This window comes from Chamaea fasciata, unplaced genomic scaffold (assembly GCF_029207755.1).
Source record: "Chamaea fasciata isolate MVZ Bird 193981 ecotype frontalis unplaced genomic scaffold, bChaFas1.0.hap1 SCAF_3, whole genome shotgun sequence".
Lineage (NCBI taxonomy): Eukaryota > Metazoa > Chordata > Aves > Passeriformes > Sylviidae > Chamaea > Chamaea fasciata.
The window spans coordinates 1,996,818-2,017,656 of record NW_027094088.1 but is presented as its reverse complement, the minus strand read 5'-3'; the positions used below and the strand labels follow the sequence as shown (position 1 = coordinate 2,017,656).

The window sequence follows — 20,839 nt, the reverse complement described above, 5'->3', positions numbered from 1 at the left end:
TATATTCTGGCTGGTAAATCCTCAAAGAAACCGTTCAATTTGCTTAGAATTCAGTTTAACCTCTCCTTTTCTGGTCAAAGAAGTTTTGGTTTTCAAATCCTTATTTAATGAAAACAAACAAACAAAAAAATGAGATGACTCCAGATACGACAGACCAAGATTTACTTTAGTACACGGCAGAAGCTTCTGTTAGAACAGGACAGACAGCAACTCAGGCAAAAGGAAATGTTAGTCATTACAAAAGCTAGTAATGTTTAAAGTTTAAACTAGTTTCCCTCAGTTTCCTAAAATAGGCTTTCAGGGCTTTTTTTATCTTGTACTATCAAACTGTGTTAGTTGCATAACTAAAACATGCAAATAAAGTGCAACAGACTACTCTTAGCCAATCTCTGATTGAACAGCTTTTAATATTTCTATTGACAAAACATCGTAAAGCATAACCAGAGTGAACTGTGTTTACTTGAAGTCTGTCCAGTGATAGACTTGGGTCACTGAACTACTGGTTCAAGGAGAATTACTGGCATTCTAATTTCATTTTCAGTTGAGACAGAGAGAGGATGCTGAAGTGATCACTAGGACGTGCTCCAGTAGTGCCAAATCCTAATCAAAACTCAGATTGTGCGTTAGTAGCCAAGGCCCAGGCAAACAATTATCCTGTACCATACACAGAAAGCAACTAGGATTGAACAGACAAAAAGTTTGGTCAACAAACTCGTTTTACTTCTTTAATAATATCTTGCTAATAACTCAAGAGGCACGACAGTACCAGTAAGCATATGAACTTTAAAATGCACAATGGCCACAGACATTGGACTTGGATACAGTAGTGGTGGTTGGTAGCAGACCTACAGACGGCTTCTCGATTCTTCCACTCTGAAATGGTTTTGTATCTCCTCCTGACCTAGTCATGCACTGGAGAGGAATTCCACAGCAGTCTCCTTCTCTTCAGCTAACTCCTTAGCAGTCAGATCCATCTTCTCACGAGAGAAATCGTTAATAGGAAGACCCTCGACGAACTTCCAGGTCTTGTCCTGATTGAAAACAAACAAAAATAAAAAGCCCTCCGTGTAAGAACGGGCTTCGTTCAGTCTGCGTGACAGAAACTTTGCAGCATAAGAGCAAAGCCTATGGCCCACATCAGGCAGCAGTTAATTTTATTTCAGATAAAAAATGTGACCAGTTAGTCATGCCAGATTGCACTTATTTACCAGCACTTAGATGATGATCAAGTTAATTTGGTTAATAGGAGTCCTCTCTCACAGCAACTGCAGTCCCACACTGCTTTTAACAGCTCACATGACACTTTAATAGGTCTTGCAGAAGACAATATGGATTTAAAAACAGCCTGCTTACCTTGATCACAACAGGGAATGAATATAGCAGGTCTTCAGGAACACCATAAGAATTGCCATCAGAAATGACTCCCATGGAAACAAACTCCCCCTGAAACCAGCAAAGTCAGAGATAAAATACATTTTTCACTGCCAGAAGCAAGCAGAATTTTCACAATTTTTGATATCCTTTATCTCCCATGACACAACTTACTCCAGAAAAGGAGAGATTCTTTCCTCTGAACACACAAAGGTCAGTGGGGTGGGCAGGGAGTCAAAGCATTAGGCAAACAAGCATGCAATAGCCACATCTTACCGCTGGAGTGCCAAACCAGATGTCCCTCACATGGTCACAGATAGCTTTGGCAGCTGACATAGCACTGGACAGCTTCCTGGCCTTAATAACAGCTGCTCCACGTTGCTGAACAGTCTGCAATTAAGAAAAAAAAAAAAAACCCCAACCATAACTAAATTGTAAAGCAGCAAAATCGTGCTGTTAGTAAATGCCATCAAGAAAGACTGTCCTATACAATTATTTAATTTTATCAGTGAAGATACAGTTCTTTCACCAAACAAACATGGCATACAATCCAGAAACACAATCCAGAAGAGTTTTGCCAACACAAATGTAACAGAATGTTTCAGAGGCTCATTCCTCAGCTTTACAGCTAGCTGACTTCTCTCATACCAACCAGATGTCTCAAGCTTTTCCCACCAGGAGACTTTGTGCCTCTCAACAGTAACAGATGTCTGGAGCAACACACTTTCAGTTAAGGTCTTCTGCTGAACACCAATGTGAAATTGCTGGTCTCAATCCTACAATACTTAATGCATGCAATTAATTTAATTCCTGAAGGTAGCTGAATCTACCTCACCATACTCAAGTTAATAGTTTTTAAATTTCATAGTTTTGGTAAAGCTTTATTCATCTAGTGCTTAAGTAACCCATTTCCCTTCATATTCCACTTAGGTAACCTGTGCTCTTGCTCAATTAATACCATTATTTTGTTTCACTAACCTACATTATTATTTATTGCTACCCCACATTAAGACATTTTCTAGATTTTTCAGATTCCTTTTGAGAAATGGTGCTGATGATGCCACATATTTAGAATTGGAAAGTGTGTGTGTGTATGTCTGTGCACATGCATGAGCAAGGAAAGACTTGTTGGCCTTTTCTGGTGGGTGGGGAGCAGCAAAGGGATCATCTGATTTCATCTACAATTCCGCCCCAAAAAGTCACAGTAGAGAAATGGCACTGGGGCTTCTGTGTCACACGATTTCACCTGAGCTGTGATCAAAACTCTTTGCTGAATTATTTTAGCATTCCACTTGGATTTTTCTAGTGGAAGTTACATGGACCTTCTTGCCTTGAATTGTCCAAGAGCAAATAACTGATGGCAACAAGGTATCTGAAGATGGCTTATTCTAGTGAGAGAAAAGAGCTGCTTCACTACATCAGTTGCATTGTTTACAATTCCAGATGAGGTTAGGAGAAAGCACAAGCACAGAAAGATCATTAAAATAATAAAAAAGAGGTTATCTTACCAGGATAAAGTCTCCCTTCAGCCAGCTGTCATCTTTTATAGCTTCATAGACTCCAACTTCCTTTCCTTTCACATTCACCTTGGCATGGTTGACATCAGGATATTGAGTGGAGGAGTGGTTGCCCCAGATGATGACATTCTTCACATCATTAGCAGTCACACCAAGTTTCAGAGCAATCTAATTGGAAATTAAAAATGTCCATTGCATTGACTTCAGCTTCTCAATCCACAGGCTTTTCTGAAAGCATTGCTCTGTTTGTATTTAGCAGAGAGAACAGAACAGGCCCTTTTTTACCTGAGATTTGGCTCTGTTGTGATCCAAACGAGTTAAGCAGCTGAAGTTTTCCTTTGGTATGGATGGAGCTGACTTTGATGCAATCAGGCAGTTGGTATTGGCTGGATTCCCAACAACCACAACCTAAAAAGGAAAAAAAGGAAAGATGAAGTAGGTTTTTCTGCAAAACACCTCCTTCCAGTGAAATACATTGCTTGGCCTTCAAAGAAGCCGTCTAAAAGTCAAGTTTTCTAAATTCTTGGTTGTCTTCAACAAGTTTATTTTTTTTTAAGTGTATCATTTGTAGTCACCCAATCTTATGACTGCAAATAAAATATTTTCCAGGTAGGTATTTTCTTTAGCTTGACATCCCATGTGAAGAGGAACAAGACTTCTAGGGGAGATCTGTGCAGTGACCTTATTGCCTGGCTGCAAACCTCATGCCACCAGATATAGGGAAGGACAGACACGTGCACACTTTTAACTAACCACTTTTAAACACTGCCACTGCTTTATATAATTGCTTTATAATTAAGAAGGCCAGAACAGTTACTTATCTCAGTGTTCATAGGCAGTTAGAAGTAAAATACTGCCTCAACTTCGATCAGTTTATTACTGTGCAAAAACTGATTTTTATTCATCCTTCACTTGTGCCTCAAGTGACTTAAGTCAAACTCCATATACTCTAAATCACACGAGCTGATCTGCAAACCTCCCTTTGTATTTCCCCCTTTTGAAAGTTAGTTCAGTAAATTGCCCACTCCTCTGCAATAGTTACATTGATAGTTTTCATTCCAACTGGATAAAGAAGCGACCACATCTTTAGAAAGCAGCAGGAAGTTCATCAGCAGACATTAAAAAGTCAGTTACAAAGCACAGTCAGAGTCTGGGTCTGAGATTAAGAGCAGTGGGAGAGCAGCCACATGATCCCATTAACTGTGCTGAAGGAATCTGACAGAGAACAATTAAAAAGCTTCTAATGCTCCAAAGAATGAGATGCAAACAACCTAAATAAAGCCGATTTTTTGTGCAACTGTAATTCCATATTGATGCTGAAGTTAAGGGTCATTATGTTAAAGGACACAGATGGATATGAAGTAGGCAGCTGCATGGAGTTAATTCAGTTCTCCCAGAGAAGAATGATAACAGTCAAAAGATTGCCTTTTTTTTTTTTTTTAATACAGTTTTATGGGGTGGCTTTTCAAATTGGTGAAATACAGCAATGCAATGTAAGACTCACCTTTTTCACCACACAAATGAATGACTAAATCATCCACCTATTTAACATTCTGTTTCTTATCTACCCTGGACTGTGGTCTATTCTCCAGGGCATAAGGGAAGGAATGCCCCCACTGAACAGGCCCCTGCTTTTGCAATATTCTTCTACAATGTATCCAGACCTCTACAGAACAGAGAATTAATGTTTTAAATCTATATTCACCTTGACAGTCTTTTTGGCATACTTGTCCAAGGCTGCACCCTGAGACTTGAAAATTTTCACATTTGCTTTGAGTAAATCCTTCCTCTCCATGCCCTCTCTCCTTGGCATGGAGCCCACCAGAATTGCTATGTCAAGGTCTTTGAATGCAACTTCCTCCTTGTCTGTTGGAATGACCTCTGAAAAAAAAGGAGAGGGGGAAAAGAATTCAGCAAGACAAATACTCATGGCATAGTGCTAATGGGAATATTCTTTTGTGCATAAATAATTTATAATCTAATCTGACAACACCACCACCTTCCCCTTCCAAAAATACAAGTAAATATAGCCCTACCTCCACAGATTAAATACTTGCCAGTAAATGGGCTTTATACACAAATATTTATCTCAAGTGGAAAACACAGGAGAAATCTATGTAAAAAGATACATTTCATTTGCCTCCAAAAATGTGTACATAAGTACACACGCTCTTCCTCACTTTTACAGTAAAATTTCAGTCCCAAGTACCAACACAAGTGAAGTTTTTCTGCCCCTTTCACAATTCAAAGCAGAGAAGGTTTGATTTGTGTGAGTGCTGGTACCTACATGGAGTTTTTTTTGTCACATGTTACAGTAATTACATTAACACCTACTTGGTCCCTTTCTTCTGCTTGTTTAAACTATTAGAACTCAGCTTCTTTACACGGCTTGAGAAGTGATTTTTTTTTGTGCCTTTATACAGAAGATATTTTTAAGACTAAATTAGGGGTTTTTTTAATTTAGCAGTAAATATTATATACACAATGATATATTATAGGTATTTCAGGGCTGGGCCAGAATACAAAGCACATATGCACAAATATCTGACAATTTCTTGTCCAGGCTGAGAGCCCAGGATTAGGTGATAGAAACCCAGCTACCTGCATTGCCAATTCTGTTCACAAAACCAATTTGATGTCATTCTTCCCAGCTTACAGGCTAAGTTAAATTGATTATACTCCACAAAATACAAAACCAAGGAAGGATCATCTAAGATTTTCTTCTGCCTAGCTTCCTGCCAGCTACAGGGACTGATAAATGCAAAAACTGTATTGCAGCATCTTGTGGGTATCAAGAAAAAAATTGTTTTTCCCACCTCTGAGCAGGGGCAGAGCACAGTCCTGCAGCTCCATCACCACACCCTCCAGGACAGTCATCATAGGAGTGATGTCCAGCAGCACAAGAATAAGAGGCTGGAAGGAGAGAAAAAGATTTAGTGCAAGCTGAGCACAATCTGTTTTGAAAATGAATTTGTCTTGTATTCGTGCAAGATTTAAAAACCCATTTGCAGAAAACAAATAAGTTCAGCACAACCAACAACTTGCATAACAGGGCAGAACTTCCATCTTCCCCACTTAAAAGAAGAAAATTACTTGCATATTGGTAAACCATCGTTGAGTTTCTATGAGGAAACCAGTGCCAGGCACTGCAGTTCTGCCATTCTGTCCTTGCTGTGCAATTCAGGGTGAGAGTTACCTGGTCTTTGCCGAAGACATCGCCCTTGGCAATGCTGTAGAGGAGGGAGTAAGCAATCTGCCCAGCAGCTCCAGTCACCAGCACTCTGACAGGTTCACCCTGCAAGGGAACGACACAGAGCCTCACCCACAGCTCCACACCAGTCAAAAATTGAGTTACCACAGCAATAACGTTGGGGTTATTTAACCTGGATGAAAGGCAGATCAGCCCCAGCTCCTGGGATCACACTTCTGGCTCTGCCAGAACCACCAGCCATTTCTCTGCTGGCTTTTTACAGGAGCAGACCACAAGTGCAAAAAGATCACTAAGAATCGCTCCTGGAAAACTTGGAAAATGCCAGTAACAACTATGTATCTGAAAAATTCCGCATTCCCTTTAACAACACTGCCTTGTTAACAAGACAATACACCCCACCCATTCACATTTGAAATTTACTACTCGAAGTTTTACGAGCTGTGACACTTGACTGGTTTTAAGATCCTTTCAGTTTTGAGGGCTGCTCCCATTAAGCATTTTGAAGGCTTCTTTGCAGCCAAGTAGACTTATTGAATGCCAGAAAGCAAAGAATCTAGTGGACTTCAAAACTACTGCCCCACTAAACTGTAAGGCAGCAAATTTAACTAATCCACAGACAATGGCTACATTATGAACAAATACAGACACCACTTTCCATAATACAACTGTCTATTGTCAAACTGACCCAAAACTCCAAAAGACTGGGAGAAGACTGCCAAAATATTACTGTATTGCAAATAAGAGAGGGGAAATGGCTTGCCCCGGAGTAAAACAGCACTTTGTTAAGCAGAACCACGACTGGGAGGAATCCAGAGGTTACTCAATATTGAAAATTAAAGGCTCTGAGAGTTTGGGTTGTTCAGCCTGGAGAAGAGAAGGTACCAAGGTGGCTTTTCAATTCTCAAAGGGGACTTACAAAAAAGATCAGGAGAAACTTTTTAGTAGGGCCCGTTATGAAATGTCAAGGGGCAATAGTTTTAAACTAAAAGAGCACAGACTTCGATAAGAAATAAATACTTCACAAATAAGGATGGTGAAACACTGGCACAGATTGTCCAGATAAGTGGTGGCTGCCCCACCCCTGGAAACATTCAAGGTCAGATTGGACAGGTCTCTGAAAAACCTTGTTGAAGATGTTCTTGCCAAATGCAAGGGAGGGTGGATCAATGACCTTTAAAAGTTTGCTCAAACCCAAAGCATTCTGTGATTCCATCAATGGGCCACGTGGCAAAGGACACTCACAACCCAGGATTTTGTAAAGCTGTTATTTGTATCTCCCTTTTCCTCTCTAGAGGCAACAGGGAGATTGGTGCCGGGACAGCAACAAGCAGCCTGACCAACCTGCTGGAATGCCAAGCCCACTTTTTCAGAAAATTAAAAGATGATCATTTGAGATACAGATCAGGACTAACTGAACGTGAAAGAAGTGATTTAATTGCATTCTGGGTTACATTATGAGAAGTATAAGCTGGCCTTGCACTCAGTGGTGGTGAGACTGCAGATGGAATACTGAATCCAGTTCTGGAAACCCGAGTTCATGGTCTGTAAGGTGAGGCCGAGGGTGCTGGACATATTCTGGAAAGGCAGAGGGTAAGGAGGATCTAACAGCAGACCACCACACCTTCATAGAGCATTAGAAAAATAACACTGCCCCCAACACCTCTCAGCAGTGGCAGAACAGCTACAAATTAAGAGAAAACCTCTTGATTACGTGGTACTGCTGCAGCAGAACAGAGGGTGTGTATAACCTTCACCCCTGGCAGTTTTCAAGGCCCGGATGGAACCACCTATGACATGATCTGTCAGTGACAAAAGTCTCACCACCGGGCTGGACTGGATAACTTCCAGCCATGGAGCAAGAAAGACAGCAGACTCTGTGACCTCTACAGATCCTTTCCAAGCAGCATTCCTCTCATTGATATTTATAGGAAAGCCATGTGGGGCTTCCAGTGTATTCTCTCCGCAAAAGTGACCAGACACTAGTGTTAGATAATTAAAAAAATTATGCCACCTACTCCATTTTACCACATACTAGATAAAATCAGAGCATAAATGATGAAGTTAAACTACTGAACTTGCAGATTTAGGCCTGGCCTTCATTGTGGGAATGATTCTTTAAATATCTCATTACCCAATTACCCCTTATACAGTGTTGAAGTGCATTCTTCTCTTTTAAACTTGCCCTATTATGAGCCCAACTCCTCTAACTTCAACAAAACTCCACTGTGAGGGGAAGGAGAGCAGACAATCAACTCCTGCTGGTTTAAATCTCAAAACTAGTTCTGGTACTCTGTCCTTGAGCAGGGAAATGCACCATAACATCTCAATGACGATGGGCAGCACGGATTAAGACGCATATCAAATTTTAAAGCCAACTTTTCAGCACGTTTCTAAGAATCTACATTTTACAATGAGCACCTTTTAAAGGCAGCTAACCACACTAGTCAGTAAAATAAGTACTGGAAAGTTTACAGTGCTGCAAAACCTCGGCCTGGCAAAATCCCATCATAAAAAAAACCCCATCCCATGCTAAATTATTCCAGAACTCGCACAGGTAGCAGCAAAACATGTGTTCTGTATATTACAGGGTACCAGAAATCAATTGTGAATTGATTTCTGAATTTTCAGTGACTAGAAGAAAGATTTTAAGGCTCTTCTTCTTCTAAAATAGTGTCACAAAAGGGGGAAAGGAAAAGAGATTTTTTTTTCCCCCATTCTGTGAACTTTACAAGCCAGTCAGATTGAAACATAAAAAATGCCAACCCATCCACCAGCATTATGGTGAGCATTCAGCATAACAACAGGAGAGGGAAGGAGCAGAAGTTAAAAAGGTAAGAAATAGGACTAATTATTATTTTTTTTACTGAGCCAAACTTAGCATTTAGCCTCTAAAAAAAGCCTTCAGTCATGACTCAGCTCCACCTTCTCAACATAATTATGTTTGCTTACTACCACCCTTCCTCTTGTCCCCCTTTTGGGGCTGGAGGAGGAAAACACACAAGCTAAAATAAGGTGAGGAGTGCTGCCTATCTGTTTTTCCTTTCCAAACCTTCAGTGCATTGGATTCAGTGCATTCCCCAGACCCTTTTTACCCCTGCACCAATCGTGAGCATTCAGCACCAAAGAAAAACTTTCACGCTTCTCGCTTCAATCCAGAAGCTGGATTAACAAACCAAAAATGTGGATAACCAAAAAAAACCCCCCAAAACCTTACATCTCCTATTAGAATTGGTCTCTCTGAGTGCCTGGGGCTACTTTCAGAGAAATAAGAAGCTCCCCCATGGAAGCTGTAGGTTCCAGACGTTCATGTCCAGGCGTTTTAACCCGTGACTTGGCTCCTGCAGGACTTTCACGCTGTGGTAGCTGCAGGGGTGACCTTTACTCACTCCAAGGTGTACAGGAATTAGAGGACAAATTAAGCAACAACTAGCTGAATTATTTTGTTCCAAAGCCTTTCCACTCCACGCTCAATCGATGTATAGTTTTAAAAAGCTTTAGGAAAATGAAAGAGAAGCAAAAATAATGATAAAAAGGATGAGGAACAAACTGAACACTGCATCCCCAGTTACCCGTCTTCATCTAATTCAGATAATGCAAGATCTTTCCCCCTTCTAAAATATCACAGATAAATGCAAAGCCTCCAATATCAAGTGAGGAAGTTGAGGTCTTATCACCCTCCCCACACTCTTTGGTTTAGGAACTCGGTGCCTCAGTTTATGTCTGTGATTCCAGCTGGTCTCAGCAGACCTAAATCATCAGCGCACTGCAAAACTCATCCAGGAGGTTACAAAGGTAAGGAAAAGATAACTCACAACCTATCAAATGTTGTGGCAGGAACATCCTGACTGCACAATTGATAGACTTTGCATTGCTAATTTGCAGTTCTGAGAGATCTCTACAAAGGTTATTGCTGATAAGCTCGTCTATAAAACACCATCAGGCTAACGTTATTCCTGAATATTACAGCCAACTGAGCTATCCCACCCTGCTTTACAGGAAGTTATTTGATCATTAAAATAACTTTTTATCTCTTCCAAAGTCTACAGTCTGCCTAAGCAACTTTCCCTTCTAAAGCAGAGATGTGGTGGCAATAAACATGTTTAGAAATGTGGCAGAAAGTGTCAGCAAAGCAGCTGGGCACTCGAAGAACACCAGCAGTGCTCTGGTTCAGAGAGCAAAGCGATTCCAAAGGCATTCCTTCCTTAAGGAACAACCTTGACACAGGTGCCCTGCAAAGCTTTTTCCATTTCATTGAGCTAACGGTGGTTGCACTGATTTTTATTTCAGAAATTTAAAGCCTCTGCCCAATGCACAATCTGAACAATAAAGGCATGGTAAAAAACAGTGACATTCTGAGAAGTCTGGACATCAAATTATAACCAGCAGTTCTCTGAGACCAGCCCATGCATGTCAGCCAATGCTTTGGGAATTCAAATACAAACTAGAACTTGCTGTCATGTTGTCACTCCTGCAAACCCACATTCTAAATAGAAAGAGTGGGAAAGCAGGATAAAGTTTACAGATTTTGGTATTTTTTTTTTTAGGGTTCAGCTGAAATAAGCCACGTTTCAGAGCACGCAAGCATCCCTTCTACAGCAAAATACTGAAAGTAAAGGTTTGAAAACCAGGGTATTGAGTCTAGAAAAACACGGAGACGTTTTCACGCCTAGAAAGGCCAGCAAGGTCTCAGTGCAGGTTTGTATATCTATGTACACACTCTGCGAAAAGCGAAGCGCCGCAGTTCACCTCCGTAACCTCAGGGCAGAACCAGAAGGACTCCTCGGCAATCTCGAGAGTCTGAACAAACAGCTGGATTTCCGACGGCAAGCAGGGACGAACCAACAAAGGCGTTTCACAAGCACTTTCCCCTGAGCTAACACGGAACCGCACCAAACCCTTTCACAGCCCCCACGTCCCGAAGGCGACGCCGGCGGCCGCGGGAAAGGCGCGGTGCCCCTGCGGAGCGCCAGCCCCGGGACACGGAGGGTCGCCGTGTTCCCACAGGGGCACATCCCGCCTCCCCCGCTCGGCCACGGGGCCAGGCCGGCACCGACCCCTCGTCCCCGCCTGGAAGGTCACCCCGGTGCGGCTCCGGGGGGCTGCGGTGAGCCCTGCGGCGCCGCCAGCCCCGGCTCCTCTGGGCGCCACGACCACCTCCAGGTCACCCCTGCCCCTTCACTCCCCGGGCCGCGCCGGGAGCAGCGCGGCCAGCCGGGGAGGGCGACGCCATTTCGGGGTCACCTCCGTCCTCCCGCCGGATCTCCCTGCCCCGAGCCGCAGGAACCCGAAGGGAGCGGTACGGCCGCGGGCCCGGTACCGACCATGTCTGCGGGGAGCAGCGAGTCCGCCAAACGCCCGGGGTCACCTCTGCGGCGCGACTGCGGCCGTGGCGGCGCTGCGCCGAGCTACCGCGGGGAGGCGGGGGGCGCGGCGGCGCGCGGCCGCCTGGGGGCTGTAGTCGCGGTGGCCACCGGCCCACGCCGCTCCGCCGCCGGAAAGAACTACAACTCCCAGCGTGCCTCGGGGGCGGCGCGCCGCACCCCCGCGCGCCATTGGCTGCTGCCGCTGCCCCCCTCGCCCCATTCGTTGTAGGGCGGCGCGGCGCCGGAGGGGTTGGGCCGTTAGGGGGCGCCGCGCGGATGGGAGGGGCGGAGGGGGCTGCGGCAAGCGCGGGCTTCCCTTACGGCGCATGCGCGGGGGGCGGTGCGCGCGGTTGCTGCGGTGACGCGCGGGACAAGCCCCCGGTGCCGGCGACGCCGCTCCCGCCCCGCGATCCCGGAGCGATCCCGGAGCGATCCCGGAGCGATCCCGGAGCGATCCCGGAGCGCTCGGTGGGTGCGAGTGCCCCGTCCTGCTTTGTCCTGCCCTGCTCTGCTCTGCTCTGCCTTGCCCTGCCCGGCGGGACAGCCACCCGCGGCATCCCGGAGCCGCCCTCCCCTCGCGTTCCCCTCACGTTTCCCTCCTGCCCGGCCTCCTGTGAGGAGCTGCCGTACCCTGGGGTGCTCCACACGATGAAATCCTGCTTGGTCCTTTCCGTTCTATTTCCAGGGAAAGCTGGAACCTTACCTGCGCTGTCCCGCTGGTAGAACCGCGTGGCTAAAGTAGCGATGGCTTGTACCAAAATAAAGCTGCTCCTTTCTCTTGTGTTTCGAGTTGTTGAGTGAAATAAATTCCTTTTGGTGCGGCTGTAAGGGAGGCTGGTGCTGGCATAAATGCATCAGCAGAAGAGAACTTCGTGAGCTGTGTTTTGAGGGCGTAAGAGAAGGTCTTGGATAGCACATTTGGGATTTTCTTTTCCCTCAGATCCTGACAGGATTCCCTGTTAGTAAAGTGTCTCACTTGTCCCGGTATTTTTTCTGCAGGGTTAGTTTTAAATCTTACTCTAGCCCTTTTAGTAGGTAATAACAGAGTTTTTCAATGTGTCCTAAGATGCTTTACCCTAATGACTCTTAACCTTTTCTGCACCCGGACGTTGTACAGACTTAATTAACACTATTTAAGATTGTTTAAGATTTAAACGTACACAAAACCCAATGTGGACCTACCTAAGGTAATTTCCAGTGGCAATAATTGGTTCAGTGTAAATTGATTTCTCGTCCATTTCCAGCTACATCAATGTTAGGCTGTAAACTGATCTGTCAGTGTCAGCATAGATTGTATTGATTTAATATATTTCAGTTCAGATTTTAACTTGAAACTTTCAAACTTTCTTCTCTAGGTAAGACTCTTCTTATTCTTGGATCTTTTTTTTTTGCCCGGGCTCCTGGAATTATTTGCTGTTGGAGATAACAACAAATCTTGTTGCTTTGTGTTGAAAAGTGATTTGGTTTTAATGCAAATGCTTTTATGTTTATCAGTTTATTTTCAATCCCGGTATATTTAGTCCAAGATGGATTCTGTTGTCGTCTGTGCTGTAAAGATACTGTAAAATATTGCCTTTTATGAATGTGGTGTAATTTTTACAGTCAGCAAAACTTAACAGTTCTAGTATTTCCTTCTTCAAGTTTGTTTCTGCTTGTTAAGCTTTAATGTTTTCCAAGCAAAAATTAAATGTAATTTTAAAAAATATTCTTTAATGCTCCCCACTGTTTCATTAATATGAGTTTTTTGCACAGCACTGTAAGCCAAAAAGGTGCATAAATGGAAACGTTACGTGCAAATGAAGTAATGGAGATTTAGTGGGTGTGTGAACTGGGCTCTTGGCTAACTCTTCAAATACACTTTGCAATTTTTTGCACTCAAAAGATACAGAATTACGTGGAAATCGGTAATTAAACAACACACTGAAGTATTAAGACATTTTAGTCTCCAATTCCTAAGGATTAAGTATTATTTTTTCAAGGCAAATAGTAGTTTTGAAGGGTCTGGCAGAATTATCTCTTTATTTTTTTTTTTTTATTTTAAAATGAATTATTCTCTGTTAACAGCTGGCTGTGTTCTTTAACTGTATTTTGGATGGGATTTTCTTTTACTTCATTGCCATCTACAGAAACGGATGAATATTTTCGGGTAAGTTTTTACACTTAATTTTCAATAATTTGTGAAGTTTTGTTTTTAGCATCCTCTCTATGTCTAATACAGGGTTGTTTTTATCTTATGCATTTACTTACAGTTGTTGTCACCAAGTCATGTCTCTTGTAGCTAAGTCTGTGTGATGTAATTAACATTCAAAATGCACAAGGCTATGTAAGAAAAATTAACTATGCAATGGCCAGATTCAAAGCTAGAAATGCTGGAACTGAAATGGTTTGTAAATCTCTTCTGCATTCTGGGCCAAGGGAATAACAGGAAGAGATTCTTCAGAAATAAGGTAAAACATTACCAAAAAAATACTGAGATAGGATTAAGAGGATCAAAAGTTATTTTGTAAAGTATGTGAGAAATCTAGGATAGATTTTTTTAAAAGATAAAGATATAGATATGAGCAAGAACTATTAAAATCATAGTTTAAAAAATTAATACAGGGTTGGGGTTATTTTATTCCTAGTGCTTATGTCCCAAACATAATTTTTCACTGTTCATTTCTAAACTTCAGTCCTGTAATACTGCATGAACATTAAATGTCATGGAGAAACTAATCCATAAATTCCATTTATAATCCCAATTTTCTTTTTGCTGCGGTGAAAACTTTCTTTCTAAAGGAGAAATTTTACCTTCTGTGGAAGTGGTTTAATTTTTTTTTTTGCTTATTTTTAATTTCTTAACAGGCTATTTTTTTTAAAAAAAGTTGGGTAATTAATAATTAATTGATTTCTACAACCTTCAGCATGTCTTTGATAGGTAGCTAGGATGCAACATCCTGCCTATGAAGAGACACAAATGATCTATAGCTGGCATGTAATGTGTATTAGGAATCTTTATGAACTATTAATGAGTCAAATATTAGTAAATATTGTGAACAGAGAGTTCTTTTTTATTTGTTTTCCACAAGTAGGGAAGATCTGAGGTGGGTGCTCTGGTGCCCAGAGGAGTTCAGGGCTCCATCCCTGCCCAGAGAGGGTGGTGGCACTCCCAGAGCTGAGGGACCCTATCTCAGATCTGTCCTCAGCCACCACTTTTGGAGTGTTTTCTTCTCAGAGAGTCCCTGTTTCAAAACAAAGCCAAACAAAACCAACCCACAACCCAAACCGCCACCATGGGCACGCACACAGGGCACAAAGACTTTGGCACTGTAAATTCAGACTCCGCTGTAAATTCAGCAGAGCTGATCTCTGAATTATTGCCAAGTGAACAGAGGAGTTGTTCCTCTTTTTGTTTCTGTGTTCCTGGTGCAGGAGAAGTAGCATTGCTGGATTCTTCTACCTGGACACAAACCTGCCTTTCTCTTGGTTGAACAGAGAGTTTTTGTGACAGCAGTGTGTGGGTTTTCTACTCACTGATGTCACTGTGTGGAGGGGAAGAGGCAGGCTGGTGTTCTAAAGAGGAGATGACCCGTGTAACAATTCAAGTTACACCAAAGCAAACCTTGTACTCTTAGAGTTAATTCAGTGCAACATTAAAAAGCCCCAGCCTGAACACCAGCACCCCTTCCCTCCACCAGGGGTAAACATTAAGCTGATCTCCTTGGGAGTTTTTGAAATAAGGTAAGCATTTAGTCAAGTGAAACTATTTAGTCAAGGGAAACAGGCCCTACTGAAAAATAAATCTTTGCTTTTTCTCTCCCATCTCTTCCTTTTGCATTTGTTCATTATAACCTGATAATCAAGTAATACATTTTGAACAAGAAGTTGGCAACCATAGTGAAGACTTTCCGTTTTCTAGGCTTCCTTTATCCATCCTTTCCACGTCAGGATGACTGATGAATGCTCTTCCATGCCAAATCTCTTGCATAATTCCAAGGGTTTTTTCTCATTAGGCTTCTTTCTATGAATTGTGGTCACATGGTTTGCTTAAAATATTTCAGCTTGTTTTACAACATCCGTGTGAATTTATTTCTGAATTTTTGTGGAACTAAATTCTTAATAGCTGCCACTCTACAGATTAATGTTTTCTCAAATTTTCTCCATTTTTCCCCCCAAGAATTGAATAGTGTTTCAAAGAAAATACCCCTAGAAATACCAGTGGAAGGAGAATGATGTCTTAGAGTGTCTTACATTTTTTGAAGTTGATTGTATAAAATATAATTCTTTATGGAAGGAAAATACTGCTCAATTTTTATCTCAATGGCATTATTCATATGTGAAATGTAACTTTCAAACATGAATTGATCAGTTGTAAGTGTAAGAGGCAACTAAACCCTTTGTTTCCTGTATGGAGGTTTTCCTGCTGTTTAACAGATTCATTTTGGTATCTGGCCTGCTTTTGGAAACCTTATCCAAACCTTTTTGTAGGCAGCAGCAGAGTCTGTGGGTGGCTTTAGTAGCACATATGTTTCTAATACTGACCATATTCAGTGTCTACTGATACTTGAGTAAAAAAAGAAGGAATTGTCTTTATTCATTCTGCTCACATAAACACAGATACTCTCTGCACATGCCTGTATTCATTTAATTGCACACTGCAGGGCTAAACCACCCCATCTCTGAGTAAAATTGGAGGCCCTGATTCCAGTTCTATGGACTCTATTGTCCATAAAATTGCTGCATAACTTGGAGTTTCCTGGTGCTCAGAAACAGGCATGCAAAGATTTTTTTTTTATTATTATTATTATATTTTTTTACTTCAGTGTTGGAACCCATGAGAAAGGTCCTCAGGCTCGTGCTCGAATAAAATGTTGGAAATTTTGAATCATGAAGTCATTCAGAGTTGTCAGGCTGGAGTGGTGTTGATGAATTAGTTAATTTGGACTCAGGGTAGTCATGTGCCCAGTATGAATGAGGAGGGAACAATGGCCACAGGAAAAAAAAAAATAAAATTGGGAAATTGACTGTTTATATCACGACACAACTGATGGAAAGGTGCTGCATCTTTGGATGAAGGAGGGTTCTCCACAAAGTAATCAAGCAGGAGGAATCATGATTGCAGTTTGTGTTTTTCTAGTTTCCTTTTAGAATGATACAGCTATGCCTTTTTGCTCAACTTATCTGTAAAGATAAGGTAAAGCACTAACACAGGTGTGATGAAAAATTGGACCTTAATTGGACAAAAGCCTTTTGAAAGTTTTGAGTCCTATAGGAAAAGTGCTGCTGTTGTCTATATAATAGAATACCTACTTTTAATAGTTGATGTGCATTTTTTTCATGGCCTGCAATCCCATTTATTTACAATAATGGGCCAGGTACTGTTTTTCAAGTTGCTTACTGTCTGATTTGGGAGAATATAAAGTATTGGAGAATATAAAGTCTAAAATGGCCTTTTCCTTTTCTAGCTGCCTGACATCCAGGGTCTGGCCTCAGCATGTATTAGGCAAGGAGGCTAGAAATAAACCCCAGTTAAATGATGGGTTTGTATCTCCAGGTGGTGCATGAATTCCTGGTTGAAGACTGAAGAAATTAATTTTTCTAAAGCAAGAAACAACAGGACATTAAGCTACCAAGCCAGCTTTAGATGTACGCTTCAGAAATTTTTTTGCTGCTCAGCATTATTCAGTAATCTTTAACTCAAATTGCAGGAAATATTTGAAATTCCATTCTAACAATATCCAACAGAGAATATTAAAGAAGCATTAAATTTCAAATGCCTGAGGGGAAATGTTCTCTTGCAACACCGTGGGCATTTGGATCTCAGTAGTATCTGCAGTATTATAGGCTAGTATTATGCTTTACTTGGTCTAAAAATGAAAGCCCAATTTTAATTCTATCTCCAAAAACTTGGCCTACTGCAGTGAAAAATAATTTATTGGAGTGTTGTTTTTTTAATACACTGCAATTAACTTTAAAGTTTTCTCATATAATGTTCCCACTATGGCTTTTTGTAATCTGATCCTTTCATTAAGACTTCAAATGTATTCCCAAAGACTTATCTCAGTGCTTTCTTTGCCAATTTACAAGTTAAAAGATTCCAAAGTGACCTAAGAAGTTTTTTCTCATTCTATGCAAATTTTCTCTTAATAAGACAAAACTTTGGAGTCTCTTTGTAAATATAGAAATCACCAAGTAGAAGAACTAAAACACTCTTAAGGAACAGGTAATGTGCAAAGTGAAAATGGGGTTTAATAATATACACACACAATTCTGGGCTGGGTAATTTGGCACAGCCATTAGTGAATTCATGTTAAATAAAATGAAACCTATGCTATATAAAGGTTATTAACCTTTGGGGGTTTATGACCTATATATGCTGTATTTGATAGGAAAGCTATTTTGGAAGTGAATCCTCAGCTTACAAGATTTGGGGGAAAGAATAAAAGTGTCTCTAAAAGGTATATAAAATCGCTAGCTTGACCATCTTTCTTACCATCTAAGTATTTCAGTGTTGCCAGAGCAAGGACAAGTGCCTTGTTTCTGTTGGAACTGCAAATTACTACCTTGAAAAGTTATAGATACAAGAAGATGAAGCTTTTAAACAGACATAATTTTAGTACGACCTTCTCGAGTGCAGGATTGCTGAAAGAAAAATATAATGACGTGTAATTTGGCAGACTGCTGAAGAGCTGGGCAGCTTCTCCCGATTGTATTTTGTGTAATTTCATCTGGAAAATTTATTAACATTCCTGTTAAAGAAATCAGACTATATTGAAATCTTGGACAGGTAATAAGGCTCTACATTTACTGCTTTCTATCTGTCCAGCAACCGTAAAACTGTAAAAAATTAGAATTCAGTCAGAAAGCAAAATTAACTTTAAGAAACCTCTATCAACACGTTTTCAAAGAATCCAAACACGTAAAGCTTTATTAAACGGAGGCGGTCAGAACCCACTCCGCGCTGGAGCGGGGCGGGCTGTGCTGCCCGCGGGGAAAAGAGAGAGGGAAGGGAAAAGCGACGCAAAAAACCCCCCAAAACCTCTAAAAGCCGCAAGTAGCAAAAGGGGGAGAAAACACCGAAAACAGAGATAGAAAAGGTTAAAAAGGCACAAAGCGCTTGTGGCTCCACCAGCCCCGCGGAGAGGAGCCGCCGATGGAGGGAACGGCACTGGAACCTTCAGCTCCGGGAGGGAACGGGATGGGAACTGTCAGCTCCGGGAAGGATCGGGATAGGGACTGTCAGCTCCGGGAGGGATCGGGATGGGAACTGCCAGCTCCGGGAAGGATCGGGATAGGGACTGTCAGCTCCGGGAGGGAACGGGATGGGAACTGTCAGCTCCGGGAGGGAACGGGATAGGGACTGTCAGCTCCGGGAGGGAACGGGATGGGAACTGTCAGCTCCGGGAGGGAACGGGATAGGGACTGTCAGCTCCGGGAGGGAACGGGATGGGAACTGCCAGCTCCGGGAGGGAACGGGATAGGGACTGTCAGCTCCGGGAGGGAACGGGATGGGAACTGCCAGCTCCGGGAGGGAACGGGATGGGAACTGTCAGCTCCGGGAGGGAACGGGATGGGAACTGTCAGCTCCGGGAGGGATGGGCACTGGAATTATCCGGCGCGTATCCGGCGCGGCATTTCCGCCTCTCCCCCGGCTCAGCGGCCGCGATTCATTTTCCGGTCCGTGCTCCCTTCCCCTCCGGGCGGCGCCTTCCGGGAGCCGCGTTTGTTTCTGTGCTTGTGTGTGTGTGTGTGTGTTTGAGCGCTTGTTTCTCTGTTTGTTTCTCTCCCCGCTCGGGTCCCGCTCCCCGTCTCTGTGTGTTTTGTGCCGTCCCGGGGCCGGCTGGAGCTGCAGCCGGAGCCTTTCGCTGCTTTGTGGATTCGCCGCTCGAATTTCCTTTCGCTGCGGGCTGGTCGTTGGCGGCTTTGTGGATTCCCTCTCTCGGGTCCCGGCTGGGTCCCGCCTCCTTTTCCCGGCACTTTGTGGATCCCGTCTCTCGGTCCCGCCTCCCTTTCCGGGGCGGGCTCGGCCGCCGCCTCCCGCGATCGCCTCGGCTCATCAGATGCTGTAATAAGTCAGCCGAGACTCCTTAATCTTCATGCGGGAAAAGCCAATTCCTTCTTCTCATCATTGGCTGGGAGTTTTCTTCCTGCTTCATTTTTTTTGGGTCAGAAGGTGATATGTGTGTACAGGCTAAGATTCAGGTTTGGATGCGATGCTGGGAAACCCCTGGTGCGTCTTTTTTTGTCTGTCTCCTTTGCAGTAGATCAAGTTGTATCCCTGTTTAGTAAATGACTGAATAAATTATTTTCACTCTCTCGTCCTTGTTTTGTGGGTGTGATTACCAAAATGCAACACGTTCAGCTGCGGCGCGTGGCTGAGCTCCAGTGCAATGACACACAATGTGCAGGGGGTTGAATATTCCTCAAGAAGCAGCCTGTAAAATATGCCACCCATCATGCCAGGGTATAAATGCCAATTTCAGCATGAATGTTCTTTAAAAATGTGCCCCTTGCTGAGGTTATTAGTCACTCTGAATTCAAGGACATGTGAGTGCAGACTTTGCATGAAGCTCCGGGAGTGGCTCACCTGTGAAGTGCTGCTGCTTGATTTTCAGAAGATGGCACGCTGTGAATTTTAAAGCTCCCTCATCGTGGATGAACTGCAGCAAATGTAATTTTGTAATTCAGGCCGTGTAAGTTAGTTATTTTACATGTGTTTCTAACAGTGAAGTTTCAAAATCTCTTAGCTTGGGATCAAAGAATTGTTATCATCATGAAAGGAAATACTGCAGTATTTGCTGGATAGGGAAGGGAAACAGAAGAATTAAAATTTATATATATATATATATATATATTTGTGTGTGTGTGTGTGTGTGTATAAAATTGTCATCTGGTTCATGGATTAGTGTGAAGATTATGCTGTTGGTGTTCTGTTTAAAAGTAGAGGAATAAAGATAACAGAGAAAATATTGCTGCTTGCCTTAACATGAACAGAGATGAAAAGGAAGCATCACACAGAATTGTAGCAACTTTAATTTGAACAAACCCAATTCAGACAAAGATTATGGGGAAAGAAACCAGAGATAAAAGTGAGACAGACCCTAATACTGTATCAGTCCTGAAAAGACTAATGAGAAATAAAGGCTTGTGTAAAATACAGAAATGACTTTGCTTCCCCTAGCTGCAGCCATTTAGTGGTTTTGTTTTGCTCTGCCACTTGTGTGGGGAAGTTAATTTAATCCTATGTTTTCCATCTGTGAAAATGGAAAGAACCAAATGCTGCAGCTAGCTGGAATGGTCAACCACAGCTCTCTTTGGAGAGAAGATATCTCCACACTGCCCAGAATTGACACATTTTTAAACAGTGTTTATTGTAAGTGAGATATCCTGGATGAAGC

General features: G+C 42.5%; 2 protein-coding genes and 1 long non-coding RNA gene across 3 annotated transcripts in view; 2 read left to right on the top strand and 1 right to left on the bottom strand.

Annotated features, from left to right (window-relative positions):
- LOC136286296 (uncharacterized) overlaps positions 1-10,727 on the top strand; it is a 38,731-nt gene extending 28,004 nt beyond the window's left edge. The window contains exon 6 of the long non-coding RNA XR_010719829.1: positions 10,644-10,727. This is a non-coding gene — a long non-coding RNA (uncharacterized lncRNA). The remainder of the gene's footprint in view (positions 1-10,643) is intronic.
- On the bottom strand, positions 391-11,523 carry MDH1 (malate dehydrogenase 1). The gene is made up of 9 exons (XM_066177716.1): positions 11,421-11,523; positions 6,085-6,183; positions 5,705-5,801; positions 4,594-4,769; positions 3,174-3,296; positions 2,880-3,056; positions 1,648-1,761; positions 1,354-1,443; positions 391-1,031 (listed from the first exon to the last, which is right to left on the bottom strand). The coding sequence occupies exons 1-9, from the start codon at positions 11,421-11,423 to the stop codon at positions 906-908; spliced, it is 1,005 nt and encodes a 334-aa protein (XP_066033813.1). The 5' UTR covers positions 11,424-11,523; the 3' UTR covers positions 391-905.
- A 325-nt stretch (positions 11,524-11,848) lies between these two features.
- The window catches only part of WDPCP (WD repeat containing planar cell polarity effector), a 145,034-nt gene continuing 136,043 nt past the window's right edge, over positions 11,849-20,839 (top strand). Inside the window, exons 1-2 of the mRNA XM_066177714.1 lie at positions 11,849-11,930; positions 13,527-13,608. The gene's annotated coding sequence lies outside the window, so the exon portion shown is untranslated. The remainder of the gene's footprint in view (positions 11,931-13,526; positions 13,609-20,839) is intronic.

Coding starts and splice junctions, on each gene's coding strand:
- MDH1 (XM_066177716.1), bottom strand. Junction 3,297..4,593: donor ATGCCAAAAAGACTGTCAAG/GTGAATATAGAT, acceptor TTTCCTTTTTAG/GTTGTGGTTGTTGGGAATCC. Junction 1,032..1,353: donor CATTCCCTGTTGTGATCAAG/GTAAGCAGGCTG, acceptor GTTTTCAATCAG/GACAAGACCTGGAAGTTCGT.